The 20,472-nt window shown below is 46.3% G+C and overlaps 1 protein-coding gene across 12 annotated transcripts in view; it reads right to left on the bottom strand.

Moving 5' to 3' along the window:
• Nucleotides 1–20,261, bottom strand: part of Ilf3 (interleukin enhancer binding factor 3) — a 38,923-nt gene extending 18,662 nt beyond the window's left edge. For 5 of the 12 annotated variants that reach the window (XM_040729794.1, XM_021232051.2, XM_021232052.2 and 2 more), the window contains exons 1-2: nucleotides 20,066–20,260; nucleotides 18–118 (exon numbers count right to left, since the gene is read on the bottom strand). In XM_040729794.1, the coding sequence (XP_040585728.1) occupies nucleotides 18–20 (3 nt within the window). In that variant the 5' untranslated portion in view covers nucleotides 21–118; nucleotides 20,066–20,260. Of the gene's footprint in view, nucleotides 1–17; nucleotides 119–20,065 lie in introns of all 12 variants that reach the window. The other 7 variants (XM_013119418.3, XM_005078545.4, XM_013119419.3 and 4 more) reach the window with 2 other exon arrangements.
• Nucleotides 20,262–20,472: the final 211 nt, after the last annotated feature.

Raw genomic sequence — 20,472 nt, 5'->3', positions numbered from 1 at the left:
AGAAAAAACTGTCTTACCATTTTTCCTTTCTTTTTTTCTTGTAGTTTCTGGAAATCAGTCTTGGCTTATCTTTTCAAATTGTGACAGCTTTCCTTGGAGTTACCAATACTTCAACTATCTATAAGATCAGAAAACCTTTTTAGTTTTAAATATCCCAGAGACAGATGATCTCAGCAGCCATATACTAGGTAGCAAGGGTGAAGGTGGTAGCTCACAAGGAGCCTGCTCACAGCAGGACAAATCTGTCTTCCCAGGCAGCCAAGCCAAGGCACCAAACAACTCACTCCAATTTCCCTTCATATACAAACAGCAGGCTTCCAGAAGACCTATCTGAATGCAGCCACACACTGAAGAGCTTTCTGTTTCATTTCATCCTATATAGCATGCACGTGGGGGGAGGGTACAGCAGAGGGAGGTGTCAGGGTTTTATGCAACCCAGACTGGTCCCAAAGTGCAAATCCTTCTGCTTCATCTCCAAGCGCTAAGACTACAGGTGTGCACCATCAAGCCTAGCTTGACTTCTTTTGCAATTCTAGAAAGGGACTCATGGGCATATGAGCCACTACTGACTAGAGCCCTCAGTCCTAAGCAAGTTGTGGTACATGCACACAAGTCTTTATAGGCACACACGAAGGACAAAAGGTTTTAAGTGCCCTGCTCTATTATTATTCCCCACTTTATCCCCTTGTAATAGAGCCTCTCATCAAACCTAGAGCTATGTTGGCAACCAGAAAGCCCTTGGTATCCTCCTCTCTCTGCCCCACCCACAGCACTAGGGTTACAGTTTTCCTAAGGCTATATCCAGCTCTTTGTAAGGACACTGGAAGTCTAACTCAGATCTTCATGCTTTCCTACCCATTAGGTCACCTCCCCAATCCCATGGTTGGTTTTTCAAGGTTAAGATTTCCTGCAGCTCAGGCTGGCCTCAAATTTTGCTATACAGGAGAAGATGACCTTCAATTCCTGATTCTCCACTAGCCCTACCTTCCAAGTGCTAGATTACAGGCATCTGTCACAGAAATTAAGATTTTACTTAGTCTATAGTTCTGGATTCAACCACAGAGACCCATATGAGCTAAGCAAATGCTCATTTCACTAGCTGTATTCCAACACCAAAGCATGCTGGGCTTTATAAAGAGAGTTTGCTCAGCAGCTGGGCTCATGCTTTACACACTGCAGGCACTGGGTGCTATCCCCAGCGCTAAAAATGAAACATCAAAACATATAAATTGAGCATGGTGGCACACATAAAGTGATCCAGGCATGGTGTCTGGAGTTCAAGGCCAGAATGAGCTACATGACAACATTCTGGCAAAAAAAAAAAACAAAAACAAAAACAAAAAAAAACAAAGAAGGAGGGCTGGCAAGATGGCCACCAAGCCTGAGGACCTGAGTTTAAATCCTAGGTCCCACACAATGGAAGGACAGATCCCCAAGTTGTCCCCTGACCACATGTGTGCATAGCACATTCCTCCCCTGTGCAAGTAAACTTGATAAAAATTTTTGAGGTCTGGAGAGATGGCTCATCAGTTAAAAGCACTGCCTGTTTTTCCAAAGGTCCTGAGTTCTATTCCCAGCAACCACATGGTGGCTCACAACTGCGTATAGTGAGATCTGGTGCCCTCTTCTGGCCTGCAGACGTACATGCAAGCAGAACACTATACAAAATAAAGCAATCTAAGAAAAATTATTTTTTAAAAATCAGCCAGGTAATGGTAGCGTACACCTTTAATCCCAGCACACAGGAGGCAAAAGCAGGTGGATCTCTGCAAGTTTGGGGTCAACCTGATCTACAGAGTGAGTTCCAGGACAGCCACGATTGTTACACAAAGAAACACTGTCTTGGAAAATTTTCTTTTGAAAAAAAAAAAAAAAACAAAGTAAAACATAAGATTAATAAGTTACCAAAAAAATGTTGCAAGTAGAAACAGTCATCAAAGTATGGGTGCTATTCTTGTACAATCCTAGCACTTGATGAGGACAGAGGCAGGAGTTCTGTGAAATAAAGGCTAGACTGGGTCTACAGAGCAAATTCCAGGGCAGCCAGGGTTACACACACAAAGAAACCCTGACTCAAAAACAAAGGGGGGGCTGCTTGTTGGAAATGGTAGTACCCCCTGTATTCAGGAAGCAGAACAAGGGGTGAAAAAGTTGAGGCCAGCCTAGGCTACACAGCAAAACTCTACCTCAATAGACAGGGCAGGGATGGACTAGTGGTGAAGGCGCTTGCTAAGCATGAGCACCAGAGGTTGAGTCCCCAACAAAGTCTCTCATGTCAGCACTGTAGGGGTCAGAGCCGGAGGACAGCTGCAGCTTTCTGCTGACAGCCTAGCTCCAGATTCATTGAGGGAGACTAAAGTCTCCAGAGTGATACAGCAGGACGGACACACACCCACCAAACTATCAACTCTAGGTGCTTGAAGAAGAAAAAAAAGGTGGGAGCTCTGATCCATAAGGACATGACAGGGTCAGACAAAAGGTCCTAAAGAGCTTCTGTCACATGCAAAAAGCAAGGAGAGTGCTCAGCCTTGTTTCCAGCGGACCTGGATTGATGCAGACTCATAACCAGTCCAAGTGTTGAAGGTGAGTGACTGGAACACTATTCACTCACTTCAAGATTCCAGACGCATAAGAGAAGAGAGGGTAGAGACCGTTAACAGCTAAAGATGTGCCAGGAGAGCTGCTTTCATGAGCTGTAGCTAACTGCACAAAATCTAGACTATGTGGAGCCTGTCATCATTTTAGCATCGATGAAAAAGGAGCTTCTAAGGCCCCACCCACCCTTGCAGAAGAGCTCTTGGTAGTTAATAGTTAGTGAGGGAGACATTCATTGTCTTCAGAGCTGCAGCCATTGTTAAGTTGCCCATGCTCCAATATGGAACAACACCCACCACAACCATGTATACACACTTATACAAGCAACCCTAATTAAAGATATTGGGTTACAAAGCAACAACAACAAAAAAAAATCAACCTGGTGCAAGGGGGGACTTGTTGAAAGGAATTCAGCAGGAATATGACAGGGGGGTGAGAATAATCAAAATCTATTATATACAAGCACAGAACTTTTGGAAAAAAATATTTCTAAAAGGAAGAATCAGCAGGATGGCTTAGGGGGTAAGGGTACTCACAACCCATTACTCCCCCAAGAGGTCCTCTGTACCTCCTCAGGCATGTCACAGCATGTGCCAGCCCCCAAGCAATAAAAAAATTATAATTAAAAGACAAAGTAGAGCCGGGCGTTGGTGGCACATGCCTTTAATCCCAGCACTCGGGAGGCAGAGGCAGGCGGATCTCTGTGAGTTCGAGACCAGCCTGGTCTACCGAGCGAGTTCCAGGACAGCCTCCAAAGCCACAGGGAAACCCTGTCTCGAAAAACAAAACCAAACAAAAAACAAAAGAGACAAAGTAGAAACACCTGCACCAAGTAGATATATATACCCATGGACAGAACTTTGGAAGTGCTAAGACACCCAAATATGGCCGGGTGGTGGTGGTGCACGCCTTTAATCCCAGCACTCGGAGGCAGAGGTAGGCGGATCTCTGTGAGTTCGAGGCCGGGCTGGACCGATAGCCTCCAAAACAATACAGAGAAACCCTGTCTCGTAAAAACCAAACAAAAAACAAAAAACAAACAAACAAACAAAAAAAGACACCCAAATATGTAACACAAGTCTGCAGGGCAAAAGCAGCTACACACCAACTCTCTTAACAACACGCAAACTACAACCTACTCAACTTCTGTGCCCTACTAACAGCCCATCCACAGCACTCTGTGCTCCATCACACCCTCCAGCCACACTGTTATAACCAAGACTGCAGGAACATCTCTCAGAAGGTGCAAGCTGCAAGGACAAACTGCCAATACTGGCCAAACAGACATTAATTACCAAAGGGCTTCAGAACCGCCTACTAAACACTGTCAAGTTAGAAAGTTTAACACCACCGTTAAACTCTACAGAGCTGTAGAGGTGGCTACCAGGAAAGAGGAGAAAGGCTTCCTAGGAAAACAGTAGGGAAGAGGAGAGTGCAGGAGCATGGGATGCCTGGGCTGTAAATGCGGGAAAGGTCATAGTCCTGTGAGTTGGAAGCTGCCCGCCTGGCTTTCTATGGTGCTTTCTTCTTAACCTGCAGTACAGAGGGGCCACTGCACAACACCCCTGAAAACTAAGCAGATGAGCCTGCCTCAATGTGAAGCCCAAGTTCCCCTGACCCGACACTGGCAGCAGCCCCTCCTCCCAACAGTTACTGTCACCAGCTGATCCAGGTTCTTCCCGTGGCAACGAAGATACTGGAACTCAACTATGCATAGCTGTGTTGGAAAAGGATGCCTATACACACCTATAATTTCCGCACTTGGGAGGTAGAGGCAGGATCAGGATCAGGGTTCTGTTCAAGAAAGGCCTATGTTAAGTGAAAATGCATCTCAGAAACCAGTACTTGAGAGCTGGAGAGACACCTTTGTGGTTAAGCGCACTCACTGACTGCTCTTGTAGAGGACTGGAGTTCAAACCCCCAGCACCCATATGGAGCAGTTTACAGCATTTTGTAATTCCAGCTCCAGGGGCCCTTCATCAGACTCCACAGACGACTGTATTATTCTCATACTTATACACACACAGAGACCCCCCCCCCCAGATAGGGATTCTCTGTGTAACAGCCCTAGATGTCCTGGAATTAGTTCTGTAGACCAGGCCGGCCTTGAACTCACAGAGATCTGCCTGCCTCTGCCTCCCAAGTGCTGGGAGATCTTTTATTTGTTTGTTTATTTTGGTTTTTCAAGGCAAGGTTTCTCTGTATTGTTTTGGAGCCTATCCTGGAACTCACTCTATAGACCAGGCTGGTCCAAACTCACAGAGATCCACCTGCCTCTGCCTCCTGAGTGCTGGGATTAAAGGTGTGTGTCACCACCAACACCCGGCTGACTTTTTAATGTAATGCTTAGATGTGGTAACTAGGAAATAGATGGCTTGGCAGTTGGTGTTCTCAAAAAGATCCAAGTTAGCCAGGTATAACGGCACACCTTTAATATCAGCATGCAGGGGGCAGAAGCAGGGGGGATCTCTGAGTTTGAAGCCAGCTTGAACTACACAGCAGACAGCCAAGGCTATGTCTCAAAAGCAAACATAAGACCCAAGTTCAGCTCTTAATAGCCACATGAGGCAGCTCACACCCTCCCTCCTCTTTTCCCTCCAATTCCAAAGGATCTGACATCCCTCTTATGGACTCCACAGCACCTGCACACAGGTGCACATACTAAAACATAACTAGATGTACAAATAAAAAATTTAGGCACCCCTTTAATCCCAGCACTCAGGAAGCAGGGGCAGGTGAATTTCTGTGAGTTCAAGACCAGTCTGGTCTCTATAAAGAGTTCCAAGGCAGGCTCCAAAGCTACAAAGAAACTTTTTCTCAAAAAAATAAAACAAGGGGCTAGAGAGATGGCTCATTGGTTAAGAGCACTGACTGTTCTTCCAGAGGTCCTGAGTTCAATTCCCGACAACCACATGGTGGCTCACAACCACCCTGAGTGATATCAGATGCCCTCTGCTGGCAAGCAGAAGATTGCATACATAATAAATAAAATATTGGGGAAAAAAACCTTTAAAAAAGAAATACCTTTAATTCAGCACCCAGGAGGCAAAAGCTCAACTTTGGGTCATCCTGCCTAGAAAGCAGGTCCAGACCAGCCAGAACTACACAGTGAGTGAGATCCTGTCTCAAAAAGAGAAGAAAGGGGGAGGGGAGGAGTGGCCCTGATGAGGTTGGAAGATAAATACATGGCTGAAATTACTCCAGGGAGAACATATAAAAGGATGAGAAAAACTCCAAGGCACTCAGCAGGGCTAAAGCTGGGAAGTGGCTGTCCTAGGGCTCATTTGTGCTCCATGAGACACTCATGACAGATCTTCTGTTCTGGTTTGCAGTACTGGGAATGAAACCCAGTGCAGTGGGCATGCTGAGTTAAGTAAGTGTCATACCACTTCATGCCCCAGCTCCTTTTTACTTTTTATGTTGAGAAAATACTGCCAAGTTCTCCCAGATGGACCTTCAACTCACCCTGCCTCCTGCCCTAGCTTCCCCAAACGCTGGGGTTACAGGTGTAAAACAGTGCACACCATTAGCTGTTGTTGTGTCTCTAGTGGAACTGAGAGGAGGAGGGCACACATGCATGCCACAGTGTGCCTGTGGTGGTCAGGGTTATAGGAGTTAGTCTCCTCCCACCATACGGGTCCTGAGAATAAACTCAAGTCATTAGACTTGGCAAAAAGTGCTTTACACACTGGGCTATCTCACCAGCCCATAACTTTACTTTCACTGCACAATAAACTTAGGTCCTTTTGATAAAATACAGCGAGTGGCAAGTAACTACAAACAAATCCAGAATCCTGAAAACCAACCACAGCCTGGATTCTGACAGGCAAAGGAAATACTCATTAGCTGTAGCTTGCTGTCATCCCAAGTACCATGTACAGTACTATCAATCAAGCCAAATCTTTGTGAAATTTGAATGCATGATCATGCAGCTTCTATTTGGAAGTACATTTATGCATGCTGGAGAAGTGGCTTGGCAGTTCTGTATGCGCTTTTCCTCCAGAGAACCCCGTTCAACTCCCAGCATTTTCATGGTGGTTCACAACCTTCTATGACTCCAGTTCTGGGGAAATCTACTCTTTTGGCTTCCTCAGTCAGCAGCAGGCACAAATGTGGTGCACAGACACATTAATAAAAAATGTCGCCAGGCGGTGGTGGGACGCGCCTTTAATCCCAGCACTTGGGAGGCAGAAGCAGGCGGATCTCTGTGAGGTCGAGACCAGCCTGGTCTACAGAGCGAGTTCAAGGACAGAGTCCAAAACAATACAGAGAAACCCTGTCTCAGGGAGGGGAGGGGAGGGGAGGGGAGGGGAGGGGAGGGGAGGGAGGGGAGGGGAGGGGAGGGGAGGGGAGGGAGGAAGGAAGGAAGGAAGGAAGGAAGGAAGGAAGGAAGGAAGGAAGGAAGGAAGGAAGGAAGGAAAGAAGGAAGGAAGTTTCCTTCTGTGTATGTGAAGATCAGTGTGCAGACAGCACATAGAGTCTGGGAGAGGACATCTTCAAGTGTCAATCCTCAAATGCCATCCACCTCTTTTTTGAGACTGTCTCTCACCAACCTGGAGTTCTTCTAGTAAGTAGGGCTGCCTACCCAGCAAAGCCCAGCAATCCCCTCCTGTCCCTTGGTTCCCATAGCTGGGATTATAAGCAAGCAACACTGTATCTGGCTTTTTAAATTTTATTAGATTTATTAATTTTACGTGTACAAGTGTTTTGCCCACACAAGTGTATGTGCACCATGTAAGGCCTGGTGACCAAAGAGGTCAGAAGAGGGCATCAGATGCCCTGGAACAGGAATGGTTGTAAACATACATACGGGTGCTGGGAAGCAAACCTAAGTCCTCTCCAAGAGCTACACATGCTCTTACCCACTAAGAGTTATACTCCCAACCCCCAACCTGGCTTTAAAAAAAAAAACTTGTTCTGAGACCAAACTCAGGTTTCTCCTTATAGGAACTTTACCAATAGAGTCATCTCTTCAGGCCTCAAAGACATATTTATTTAAACAACAAATATTTATCATGCATCTCTAATCTCTGTATGTCAGGATTAGATCACATGGTAGGTCCGTGACAGTTAAGGCAGCCTAGTTCCATTCCTAGGGTCTTGGCCACCTAGAGAACAGTAAAGGAGAAAAATCTTCCTTCCCTCCTCATGCAGTATGGTGCCTGGAGTCAATGGTTCACTCCCCTCAGGGAAGTCTTGGGGACACTCTGTTGGCCTCCACTATAAGAACAGTCCCTTTACCCAAGGCTACAGAGGCTGACTTATTAAGGAGATTGTGGAGCAGGGTGTGGTGACTCCTCATGCCTGTAACCCCAGCACTTAAAAAACACTGAGACATGAGGACTGCTCCGAGTTCAAGTCCAGCCAGATTTATGGAGAGAGGCCCTGTGTCGAAAATGTCAAACAAGCAATGGGAATGTGGCTCAACTGGTACATACTACATGTATGAAGCCCTGAGTTCCAGAACACCACGTGAACTTGACGTAGTGGCACACACCTTTAATTCTAGCACCTGGGAGGAGGCAGAAAGTCTTCTGCTATAGAAACTGTTGGGACCAACCTTTGATCCAAAACCAACAACAAGCAAAACCTGAATGTTAGGACAAGCTCAGAACAGGATGGTTTCGAGGAACATCTGGCATAGGGACACCAAGGGGATTTTCTGGGGCTAGAATGAATGCCAAGTTCAAATCACCACATAGCATATTCAAGATCTGTGTGTCACTTCAAAAGGATACAGAACTGGGCAGGAGAGATGGTGTAGTAATTAAGAGCCCTTGCTACTCTTGCAGAGGGACATGAGTTCCCTCACCAGCATCCACATCAGGTGGTTCAGAGCTACCAAGAATCCAGCTCCAGGAGATCCAATGCCCTTTTCAGGCTTCCTCAGGCACCTACTTCCATAAGATACACTCTCAGATATAGACCACAAAAAATAAATTCCCATGCACAATAATATATGGAAAGTTTTAAATAAAAAAAAATCAAATTAAGTCTCCTACCCAAGCCTCGTGAGACCAGGGGAACTTCTGAGGTGAACCAAGGGCTGCTGTCCCTGTAGAGAGATCTGGACTTCTGTCTCCCAGCAGATGGTCCTGGTGCTTGCTGCCTGAGGCTTAAAGCCCTTAGGGAACAACTACTGATGCTAAGCTTTAATATGGTATTTATTTTAGCCACAAATTTTTCATGGTAAGAGACAATATAAAGTATCACTGGGATAAAGCGAAATCAATGTTTAAAAAAAAATCTGGGGCTGCAGAGCTGGCTCAGCATTTAAGAGCACTGGCTGCTCTTGCAGAGAACCCAGGTTCAATTCCCAGAACCAACATGGTGGCTCACAACCATCTATACCTCCAGTTCCAGGGGATCCAATATCCTCTTCTGACCTCTGCAGGCACTGCGCACACATGGTACACAAACATGGAGGTGCAATATCCACAAAAATAAAGTTTTTTTCTAAATAATATCCTCAGAAACAAACTTAAAACATCCCAAATCAAAAGAACTGCAAATAAATACCAAACTCCAAATAACTCTGTAAGATGGCAACACTCTACTCCTTGGTCTTAAGTGCATCATAAAAAAACAGGAAAAGGGGCTGGAAAGATGGCTCAGAGGTTAAGAGCACTTTCTGCTTTTCCAGAAGTCCTGAGTTCAATTCCCAGCCACCACATGGTGGCTCACAATGAGATCTGGTAATGAGATCTGGTGTGTGCAAGCATGCATGCAAGCAGAACACTGTTGTATACATAATAAATAAATGCATCTTTAAAAAATACACCTATTTCTTTAAAAATAATGGAGGTGCTGGGTGAGATGGCTTACTGGATGCATGTGTTTGCCATGCAAGCATGAGAGTCTAAATTTGGATCCCAGCACTGGCGAAAGATGTTGGGCACAGCTATCCCTACCTATAAACCCTGGTGCTACAGGAGGCAAAAACAGGAGGATCTCAGGGTTTGCTGGCTGTCAGTCTACCTTCAGGTTTGGAGAGAAACCCTTTCCAAGGGAAATAAGGTGGAGAGTAACAACAGGACATTTGATACCCTCTTCTACCATCTGTATCCAAAAGCACAGGCATGCACACAAGCATACACTGCATTCACTCACACATTCTCCCTCCCTCCCTCTCTCTCTCTCTCACACACACACACCATCTTTTAAATGAAGAATTGACCTGGGAAGATGGCTTGGTAGGTCAAGTGCTTGCTGTAAATGCCTAAAGACTTGAGTTCGGATCCTCAGCACCAAGTTAAGTCTGGCACAGTAGTGCATGTCTGTAACCCCAGCATTTGGGAGGCAAAACAGGCAGATTCCTATGTTGGCTGACCAGTCTAGCAGAAAGAACAGATTCCAGGTTCTGTGAGTGACACTGCCTCAGAGACTAAGGTGGAAGACAACTGGGGGTGGTAACCAGCCTCTGGCCTTCACACGCATCTATCAGTGAGCAAGCAAGGAAAAACCCTACTGGAACCAACAAGAATCTATCCTCAAGGGCAGCACCAGCTCAGTATTCTGTTTTCACAGAACCCTGTGACTTCAAATTACCACAGCTAGTGCTGAGGAGAAAACAGCAGCTGCCTAAACTTCATCCAGATGCCACAGACAGGAGGGGCCATCAGGCTGCCAATGACCACACCTAGCGAGCCTGTGGTGCACTCTCATGGATTCAACTATCATGGAGACGGCTCCTGATTCAGGTGGATGAAACAAGCAAAAGGCCTAGTTATCTCTAAAAATTCCAGTGTTTCTAAAAAACCAGGGTTGGGCTGCCACTGCAAGCCTCACTGTCTTTGAGAGCCCAGATCTGCATCTCATGAACTCACTAGCAGCCCTCCTATAGGCAGAGAGACTTACTAAATGAAAGGTTTTTAGGAAGAAGAAACTATCTGGCAAGAGGCCCACAGCCCCAGTCACATTATTCCACACTGAATCCACACCTTTCTCCAAGGCTGGGACTCAGGCTAGGGCACTAGGATACCAACCTCTCTGAGAAGCCAGGGGGTGACGGAGGCATGGAGATTAAGAGCTTCCAAGTGGTCAGGGAAAAGATTCTCTCCCTTGATTTTGAAGCAGGGTTGCAAGTCTACATAAAAGCCTTAACCCTATGGTATGTTGGCCATCTTTCCACCTCTAATTATATACAGGGTAAGGTTCCCAACACTGTGGGGAACGGTCCTGAAGAGGAATGCCTGTTTTACAGGAAATGTGGCTTTAAGCCATGCACTCTATTTTTATTATAAAATAGTCCTGAATGAGCTATGTGTGACACACTGTAATCCCAGCACTCAGATGAAGGATCAGCAGTTCAAGGAAAGCCTCAAATGCAAAAGACCTTGTCTCAAGATACTTGCTGTTCTTGCAGAGGACCAAAGTTCAGTTCCCCACACGCACACTGAGTGGCTCACAACCTCCTATAACTCTAGCTGTGTGTGTGTGTGTGTGTGTGTGTGTGTGTGTGTGTGTGTGTGTGTGTGTGTGTGTGTGGGGGTATAGGTCTTTAATCCTGGCATTCAGGAGGCAAAGGCAGGTGGATTTCTGAGACTAGCCAGGTCTACATAAGGAGTTCCAGGTCAACAGAGATACATAGTGAGACCAGAAAAAAAAGGAAAGGGTGTGACCTACAGCACAGCTCAATGGTACAGAGCTTTGCCCAGCATATATTAAGACCCTGCATTCAATCCCTAGTACCACTAAAATAAACAAGACAAAAAACCTGAACAAAAAACTCAAAGAGGCTGAAGAGATGGCTCGGTGGTTAAGAGCACTTAACTTCTCTCACAGAGGACCAGGGGCCAGTTACTACACCCACATCAGCTCACAACAGTGTGTTCCAGGGGAATCACACACACCCTTCTGGCCTCCTTGGGCACTGCACACATATGATGCACAAATACATGTAGGCAAAAAAACACACATATAATTTCTTTAAAAGGAAGAAACCCCAAAGATGAAAGGAGACAGCTCTGAGTCAAAGGGGTAGACTGTAAGGATCAACAGGAAGGGGCTGTAGTGGTTGGTGTAACTCAGAGATCTGTTTGCCTGTCTCCCAAGTGCTAGGATTAAGGGTATATGCTACCATGCCAAGATTAAAAAAAAAAAAAAAAAAGCCGATGCTCAATTTACTGAGTTTACTTCTTTGAAAAGTACTTTACAGGTGTGATTTCTTACTAACAAAGGTAACCTCTTCATTTTTCTGGAGGTGCTGGGGATGGTCTTCAGCAAATTGTTAAGACTGGTAAGAGTGAAACATACCCCCAATTCTAGTGTTAGTGTTGTTAAAGAGACAGAGTTCTGAGATGGGGAGGGTGCTCAGTGACAAATACTAGGTGTGCAAGCATGAGAACCAGTTTGGAGTCTCAGATCCCACACAACAGTGCTACAATGCCAGCACTTAGGAGGCAAAGGATTCCCTGAGCCAGCTGTCTAGCTAGATTAGCACATCTGTTCTGGGTTCAACTGAGAAACCTTGCCACTATAAAACAGAAAGCAAATGAGTACGAGACCTGCCTTCAGCTTTGACCCTCCATATTCTCTGGTACACACATGTGCACGATCACCTACACACACAAGCAAGCATGGATACATATACCACACAAGCCTGCACAAGGGGAAGAGAAGGTGGAGTCTTGCAGTGTTATGCAGGTTGAGTCCAATGGACACAGGAGGTCCTCCAGTCTGTAGCCTCCCAAGTAGCTGGGAGAACAGATGCCTGTCCAGAGTGAAAATAAAACTTCATTCTTTTTAGTTGTTGTTTTTTCGAGACAGGGTTTCTCTGTGGCTTTGAAGGCTGTCCTGGAACTAGCTCTTGTAGACCAGGCTGATCTCGAACTCAGAGATCCTCCTGCCTCTGCCTCCGGAGTGCTAGGATTAAAGGTGTGCACCACTGCCGCTGTCACCACCTGGCAAAACTTCATTCTGAAGTGACTACAGCTACACATGCAGCTCTGAGAAACCAGAGTTCTACAACCTGACTATGATTCTGACACCAACATGGTAGTTCACAACCATCTATATTCTGGTGTCCGCTTCTGGCAAGTGTATACATAGTAAGTAAATAAAATTAAAAAGTAAAGCCGGGCGTTGGTGACCCACGCCTTTAATCCCAGCACTGGGGGAGGCAGAGGCAGGCAGATCTCTGTGAGTTCAAGGCCAGCCTGGTCTACAGAGTGAGTTCCGGGACAGCCTCCAAAGCCACAGAGAAACCCTGTCTCGAAAAACCAAAATAATAATAATAATAATAATAATAATAACAATATTAACTAACCTAGTTATATTTTTTCTTTTTTGAGATAGGGTTTCTCTGTATTGTTTGAAGGCTGTCCTAGAACTTGCTCTGTAGACCCAGCTGGCCTCGAACTCAGAGATCTGCCTGCCTCTGCCTCCCGAGTGCTGGGATTAAAGGCGTGCACCACCAACACCCAGTTTTTTTCTTTCTTTCTTTTTTTGTAATTGCATTTGTTCATTGCGTATGTGGTGTGGATATCTGCATACTTCAACAGACATGCAGGCCAGGTAACTTTTGGGTGTCCTCCTTTTACGTTCTTCTAGGGCCAGAGCTCCTAATTGGTATTTTGGGGGGGGTTTCGAGACAGGGTTTCTCTGTATTGTTTTGGAGGCTGTCCTGGAACTCCCCTCTGTAAACCAGGCTGGCCTCGAACTCACAGAGATCCGCCTGCCTATGCCTCCCAAGTGCTGGGATTAAAGGTGTGCGCCACCAACACCGGGCCCTAATTGGTATGCTTACACACTAGAGAAATCACATCCCATATAAGAACCCTCTACAGAGTTACTAGAAAAGCAGCTAATTTCCAATGGGGACAGGAACAAAGAGTAGCTTTTGCAACTGCCAGTAAGCTCTTCTCCATGCAACCCTGACCAATACTGAACCAGAGGACAGCCTTACTATGGATATCATATTTATTAGTGAAACTGGGACTTTTCACGAAGCAAAAAGAAATCCACCAACATTTGCCTGTTGGTTTCTATTGCAAACACTTTACATAATCAGAGAATAAATATTCTCTCTTTGAGAAACAAATCTAGACATTTTATGAGACATGGAGAATCTTATACTCAGTCATTGTCAACCATCCTATAGTTAAGGGCTCCCCTTACAATGATGGACTGCATCCATTCAAAGGCAGAATCCTTCACAGGTTTAGCCATAAAAGGAACTAGTACCTATCTGAATTTCTTCCCGACCAGGATGTGGTAGCAAAGGGGCCTTCCCATACTAAATACTCAGTTGCCCTATTGTGTTGATATTTTGTCTGTGATCTAACAAAGCCTGCTTGAAGAACAGAGTGTGGAGCTAGCCACGCTAGTTATCCACAGAAGTCGGGTCTCTCTAAGTTCAAAGCTAAATGGGATTGATCCAGTCTAAAAGAGAAACAGCTAGGCAGTGGTAGCTCACATCTTTAATCCTAGTACTTGGGAGCCACATGCCTCTAACTACAGCACTAGCCAGGCAGAGAGAGGAATATAAGGTGACAGGAGCTCATTGCATTCTGTCTGAAAATTCAGTAGAGGTTAAGAGGTCTCTCTTGGCCGGGCCTTTAATCCCAGCACTTGGGAGGCAGAGGCAGGCGGATCTCTGTGAGTTCGAAGCCAGCCTGGTCTACAAAGTGAGTTACAGGACAGCCTCCAAAGCTACAGAGAAACCCTGTCTCGAAAAACCAAAAAAGAGGTCTCTCTTGCCGGGCGGTGGTGGTGCACGCCTTTAATCTCAGCTCTCGGGAGGCAGAGGCAGGCGGATCTCTGTGAGTTCGAGGCCGGGCTGGACTGATAGCCTCCAAAACAATACAGAGAAACCCTGTCTCGTAAAAACCAAAAAAATAAAATAAAATAAAGAGGTCTCTCTTGTGGCTGCTCCTTTACTTCTCTGACCTTTCAGCACTTGCCCCATATCTGATTCCAGTTCTTATTATTAAGTCCCACTTGAACTTGTCTTACACCCCATCCCTAAACTGCTCAGCTCTCCCCCAAGAAAGGCACCTATTGAACTGTGGGGACCAATGGAATGAGTGTAACACTTGGCTGGCTCATCAACTACTGATGGAACCAAAACTGGAAAGCAGCAGTCTATCTATAGACAGGGAAATGGAGTGTGCTGTACTGAGGAAGAAACCACAGAATTGGCACAGCATTATTGACTACAAGACAATTAAGAAAGCAGAAGGAAAACCTCTATCTGCTCCAATTCATGATGCATGTGCAATGGTATGATCATCAAAATGGAAAACCACTCACTGGAATAAATGGCAAAGATACCTGGCCATGGGAAGCATGAATGGAAATGGCAAAACATAGCAAAGCTTAGCAGAGACATCAAATTTTATGTAGCTCATACAGGGAAAACAAACAAAATATCTAAAAATAATGACATAGTGGCAAATTGGCTTCATGCTTAACTAAGACTAGAATATTAAAATTTTCCCGGGAACAAATTCAGAATAAATCAGCAAGAATGACAGCTTACACATTCAAAAAAATGTGATTTACCCCTAACACTAAAAAATAAGGGGAAATGAAGAACCAGATTAAACCAGGACAACCCTATGAAAATAGCTACTATAAGGAATCCATAGCCAGGTGGTGGTTCAAGCCTTTATTCCCAGCACTTGGGAGGCAGAAACAGGATCTTTGGGAGTTCGAGGTCAGCTTGGTCTACAGAGCGAGTTCAGTACAGCCAGGACTGTTTCACAGAGGAACCCTGTCTCAACAGACAAAGACAGAGAGAAAGAATGAGAATGATTTCATTTTAAAGCCAATTTCAATTTCAAGAGGCAGGTTGAAATTCGAAGTGAATGTCTTTGTGATCTAAAATAAAGAGAAAGGGGAATATAGGAACATTTATCCACACATACTAAGGGAATATTTAGTTTCAAAATTTCAAATGAAGCCGGGCAGTGGTGGTGCACGCCTTTAATCCCAGCACTCAGGAGACAGAGGCAGGCAGATCTCTGTGAGTTCAAGGCTGGTCTGGACCGATAGCCTCCAAAACAATACAGAGAAACCCTGTCTCGTAAAACCAAAAAAATTTTTTTCAAATGAATTTTTTTAATGAAAGATACTACTTTTTCTGTTGCCCAAAATCATTTTGCCCTTGAATAGCTATAACCTGCAAAAAAAAAAAAAAAAAAAAAAGGAACCCCTCCAGAGTTAGAGTCAGGACATGGTTTTGCTTTTCTTTTTCCAGGAGAAAAGCCTCCAACTAAGGAATCCAGAGACCACTGGAAAAGTGAAACATCTGAAGAGAAAGGACAGATCATCAAGAGAAAATATCCCAAGAAAAAGAGTAAAATGGCCAAGTAGTATCACCCACCTCCAGCTAACTGGCCTGAAATCCTGGCTGGCAGCACCAGACTAGCTAGCACTGGCACCGATTTTACCATCTAGCTTGGGCCGCTAACTCTTCCCACCAGACAACCATCCAGGGCCAGGGCAGAACAGCCCAGGAAGACACTATTTTCTTCCCACCATGTGGCTGGTCCACCCAAGGCAGTTTCAAATGCTTGTCACTGCTGCCCTCTACAGACATGAGTGGCAAATGGTCTTATGTGGTTCCAATTCATTTAAAAATTAAAGATGAACCAGAAAAAAAAAACCGGGCGTTGGTGGTACATGCCTTTGATCCCAGCACCCGGAGGCAGAGGCAGGCGGATCTCTTTGAGACCAGCCTGGTCTACATAGTTCCAGGACAGGCTCCAAAGCCATAAACCCTGTCTCAAAAAACAAACAAAAAGTAAAAAAATAAATAAATAAATAAAGTTGGTGGGGCCTGGAGATGGTTGCTCTTCCACAAGACTGGCTGAATTCCCAGCAACCACATGGTGACTCACAACATCTACAATGAGATCTGGCTTTGGGGTGGAAGCGTTGGTCTCTCCTATTGTTAAAGTAAAATCATCTCTGTCTCCTGTCACCTGATATGGGACAGAAGAAAACAAAAAATAAGGGACTATTCCATTGTGACTAATCTTATCATAATCTTTGTTTTCATTTGACTCTCTAAAACTTCTTAAGGTATAAATATTATCTCAAAATCTGTGATAGTAGTAATCATAGAGTGTACTAAATAATTCTAGAAATATGCTTCATCTAGATTCCTGTATGTGTTTTCCGGTTTGAGTCTGAAGCAGTTAACTAGGATCTAAGTTTGTGTGTCTCAGATGTACTTAATAGATATATATGGTGTTCAGGGGGCTGGAGAGAAGGCTCAGAAGTTAAGAGCACTGGCTACTCCTCCAGAGGTTCTGAGTTTAATTCCGAGCAACCACATGGTGGTTCACAACCATCTGTAATGAGATCTGGTGCCCTCTTCTAGTGTGCAAGCATACATGCAGGCAAAACACTGTATACATAATAAATCTTTAAAAAAAAAATGTGGTCTTCAAACCTTATGGAGAACTGCTGAATATGACATTCTATTTATTTGTTTTTTCAGGGCAGGGTTTCTGTGCAGCTTTTAACCTGTCCTGGAACTCTGTAGACTGGCCTCAAACACAGAGATCCGCTTGCCTCTGCCTCCCAAGTGCTGGGATTAAGAGTACACACTACCACCTTGCAAATAGGCATTTTAAATGTTTAAATTTTCTACAATATACTGTGACCATTCCTAACAGTAACCTTTGAGATTTCCAAGAAGATGATGGGGCCCTGTAACAACTAACCCTAACCCTAACCCTTGATTGTGGTAAGGTGGGAAAACTGTTCCATGCCTCTTCTGCTGCCAGATTCTTCGCAAACAATGGACACTGTTGGGTTGACTGCTGTGTCCTACCTTGCCAGGACTGCCAGCAAGATGACAAACACCATCCCTAAGATCAGCTTTAGACTACAAACTGCAGAGGACTTTCAAATCGCTGAGATCATGAGACTGACACGAACATTTTACAAAACTTTGAAATCAAAAATACTTAAATCGGGGTGGGGCACGCCTTTAATCCCAGCACTTGGGAGGCAGAGGCAGGTAGATTTCAGAATTTAAGGACAGCATGGTCTACAGAGCTGGTTCCAGGACAAGTTGTTAGAGCTACATAGATAAAATCTTGAGGCCGGGCGTTGGTGGCGCACGTCTTTAATCCCAGCACTCGGGAGGCAGAGGCAGGCGGATCTCTGTGAGTTCAAGGACAGCCTGTTCTACAGAGTGAGTTCTTAGGACAGCCTCCAAAACAATACTGAGAAACCCTGTCTCAGGGGAAAAAAATCATTCCTCTAGAACAAGGAAAGTAACAAGGGTCAAAAGGGTTTGAGGCACTTTGAGACCAGCCTGAACTTCAGTGGATACAGAGAGAATAGAGAGAAGCCCAGAGAGAACTTTTGGCCAGATGTGGTGACTTTGATCCCAGCACTCAATAAGCAGAGACAGATTTCCAAAAGAGTTAAGAGGCCACAGAAGCTACCCAGCAGGACCTTGTCCAAAGAAAGATTCTTCTAACTCACATCTACACCTTACACCTGTAACAGATCCTGACCATACCTGGACGCCTTCTCCATACAGCAAATTGCGGGTGGAGATGGGGTGGGGCGTATCATCCCCTCCATACAGCAAATTGCTGGGGAGAGGGGGGATGATACGCCCCACCCCATCTCCACCTGCTCCATTGGAGGACACAGACACTGGACCTGGTGTGGTAGTGTATAAATAATCCCAGCCCTCAGAAGGTTGAGGCAGAAGGATTTCAAGTTTAAGGTCACTGGGATACACAGTGAGACACTACTGGGTGGTGGTGCACATGCCTTTAATCCCAGCATTCAGGATTTAGGGGCAGGCAATTTCTGATTCAAGGCCAGCAAGGTCTACGAACAAAACGTCTTGTAAGACGCTGAGACCAGAAGAATTTGAGCAAAATAAGGAATAGCAGTTTATTTAACAGTCTTGAAAACTGTACAAAAAGTACAAAGGAACTTTTGCTTACAGGTAACAATCAGCACTTTTCAGCTCGAAGCAGAGACTGATACAGCACCCAATGCTGCCAAGGCCGGCCTGGCACTAATCACCAGCCTCCAATCTAGACTACAGACTTCCAGTCAATACCCAGAGCCTGCAAAGCCCATTCATAAACCCCAGTGACCAAAAGCAAAGACCCTCAGGTCTACTGGACACCTGCCAGTGGCCTTTCTCTTTTGGGGCTGTGAAGGAGGCTCTGGTTCCCCACACGTCATTCACATTTTGGGTGACTGCAGTAGCTACCCCAGGAGGTCACACTCAAAAGAACAGTGGAATAATGCCAGTCAATCCACAAAATCCATAAAAACCTGAGGGAAAGACACTGGGGAAGTCAAACATGAGCCCTAACTTTCAACGGCACCTCTCCTTTTCCTGCGGATACATCACCATACTAAGCATTTTAAACAGAACTGAACTTTGAACCATAAAGATACAGTCAAAATACTAGAATCCCAACAGCGAAGCGTATCACCGATACTGAGAGGCCTCTTTGCTGGTCCACCACGTGTCGGAAGCAGCAACTTACCAACAATTTTACTAAGAGATGGCTTACTCTTCTCCAGTTTGGATCCGTATGGGAGAATCGAACAGAACGTTATACACTCCAAACAGTGTATCCGAATTGTGAATAACCTACGGTCAATTCCCATCACTCAGCTACTTTAATAAAAGAAAATTTAAAGCACACATCTTCGAAGGATTTCAAGCATGTCAATCCAGCAGATCAGAGTTCCCAACACCACATCATCGTTTTGGGGACTGGAGGCAGAGCCTAAACAACTTGGGAAACACCATCAATGAAAGTCACCTGATCTGAAAAACGGAAACTCAAACGGTCCTAACTTTGGGTCTCCATCTGGAGGAAACCTACAGATTCGGGCTTTAAGGACCCGCTGAATCTAGAAATGCTTCCCCGCAACGATCATCTAGGGAGAGGACCGTGCTCGGGACAAAGGAGAGATGTTTCCCGCGTTGGGAACTGGGGTGAACCGGGCATGCTCCTGGAAGCCAGGGATGTAGCTTAACAAAGAGAGAAAGCTGGTGAAGGACGGAGATCGTCTCTTCTTCGCCCGCCGGGAAGCCCGGGATGTGAGGGGGTGTGTGCTCCAACACGTGCGCGCCTGCGCAGGGCCGAAGCAACAGACAAAAGCCGGGCCTAGGGTAAAGTAAGCGGCCCGGGAAGGGGGACCAGTGCTTGCGCACCCCCCGACAGCGGCGCCCAGGCCCCGGCCGAGGGGGCCACCAAGGGGGAGGATGGATGCGCGCGCACAGGGGCACTGCCGCCGCCATTTTGTTTCCTCCGCACAATGGGGGAGAGTAACGGCCAAGCGCGGGAGCGAGGCCGGAGGAGAAGGAAGGAGCTACACGCTGAGGGGTGGGAGATCCGAGCCGGGAGGACCGGCAGGGTGGCGAACGCCCTGTCACTAGCGTCCCCTCGGCTCGGCGTGCGCTGACAAGTGGGAGAACGGACGAGGGGGGAGGGGTGGAGGCGGGAGACGCCACATTGCCGCTTACCTTGTCGGCGTTCCGGTCCCTCGACCTCAGCCGCCGCCGCCCTCCTGCCACCAGCCTTGCGGAGTCTTCACAACCCCCCCTCAAAAAAAGCCACGCGGTTTTCGCCGGGGCTGCTCCAGTCCCAACTGCAATGGCGAGAAGAGGAGGAGGAGCCGGGGGCCGGGGGCGAGCGGAGGGCGGGCGCGCGCCCGGGAGGTGCGGGACCACGTGACTGGCAGGGCCCCGCCCCCGCGTCACGTGGGCGGCCGAGCGCGGCCCAGCCCTCCGTGGGTGGGTGGGACGAAACGTGCTCGAGGGGGCGGGGTCCGCTCCAGAGTGCGTGACGTGAGTGCTGGGCCTCTGTGCTCACGGGTTTGCCGAGTCACATGACAGCGGCGGGCCTCCGCTTTTGTCAGGTGACAGGAGTT

This window comes from Mesocricetus auratus, unplaced genomic scaffold, assembly GCF_017639785.1.
Source record: "Mesocricetus auratus isolate SY011 unplaced genomic scaffold, BCM_Maur_2.0 Super-Scaffold_100022, whole genome shotgun sequence".
Taxonomy (NCBI): domain Eukaryota; kingdom Metazoa; phylum Chordata; class Mammalia; order Rodentia; family Cricetidae; genus Mesocricetus; species Mesocricetus auratus.
Note: the sequence above shows the minus strand (reverse complement) of the source record. Positions and strands in the feature narration are given on the sequence as shown.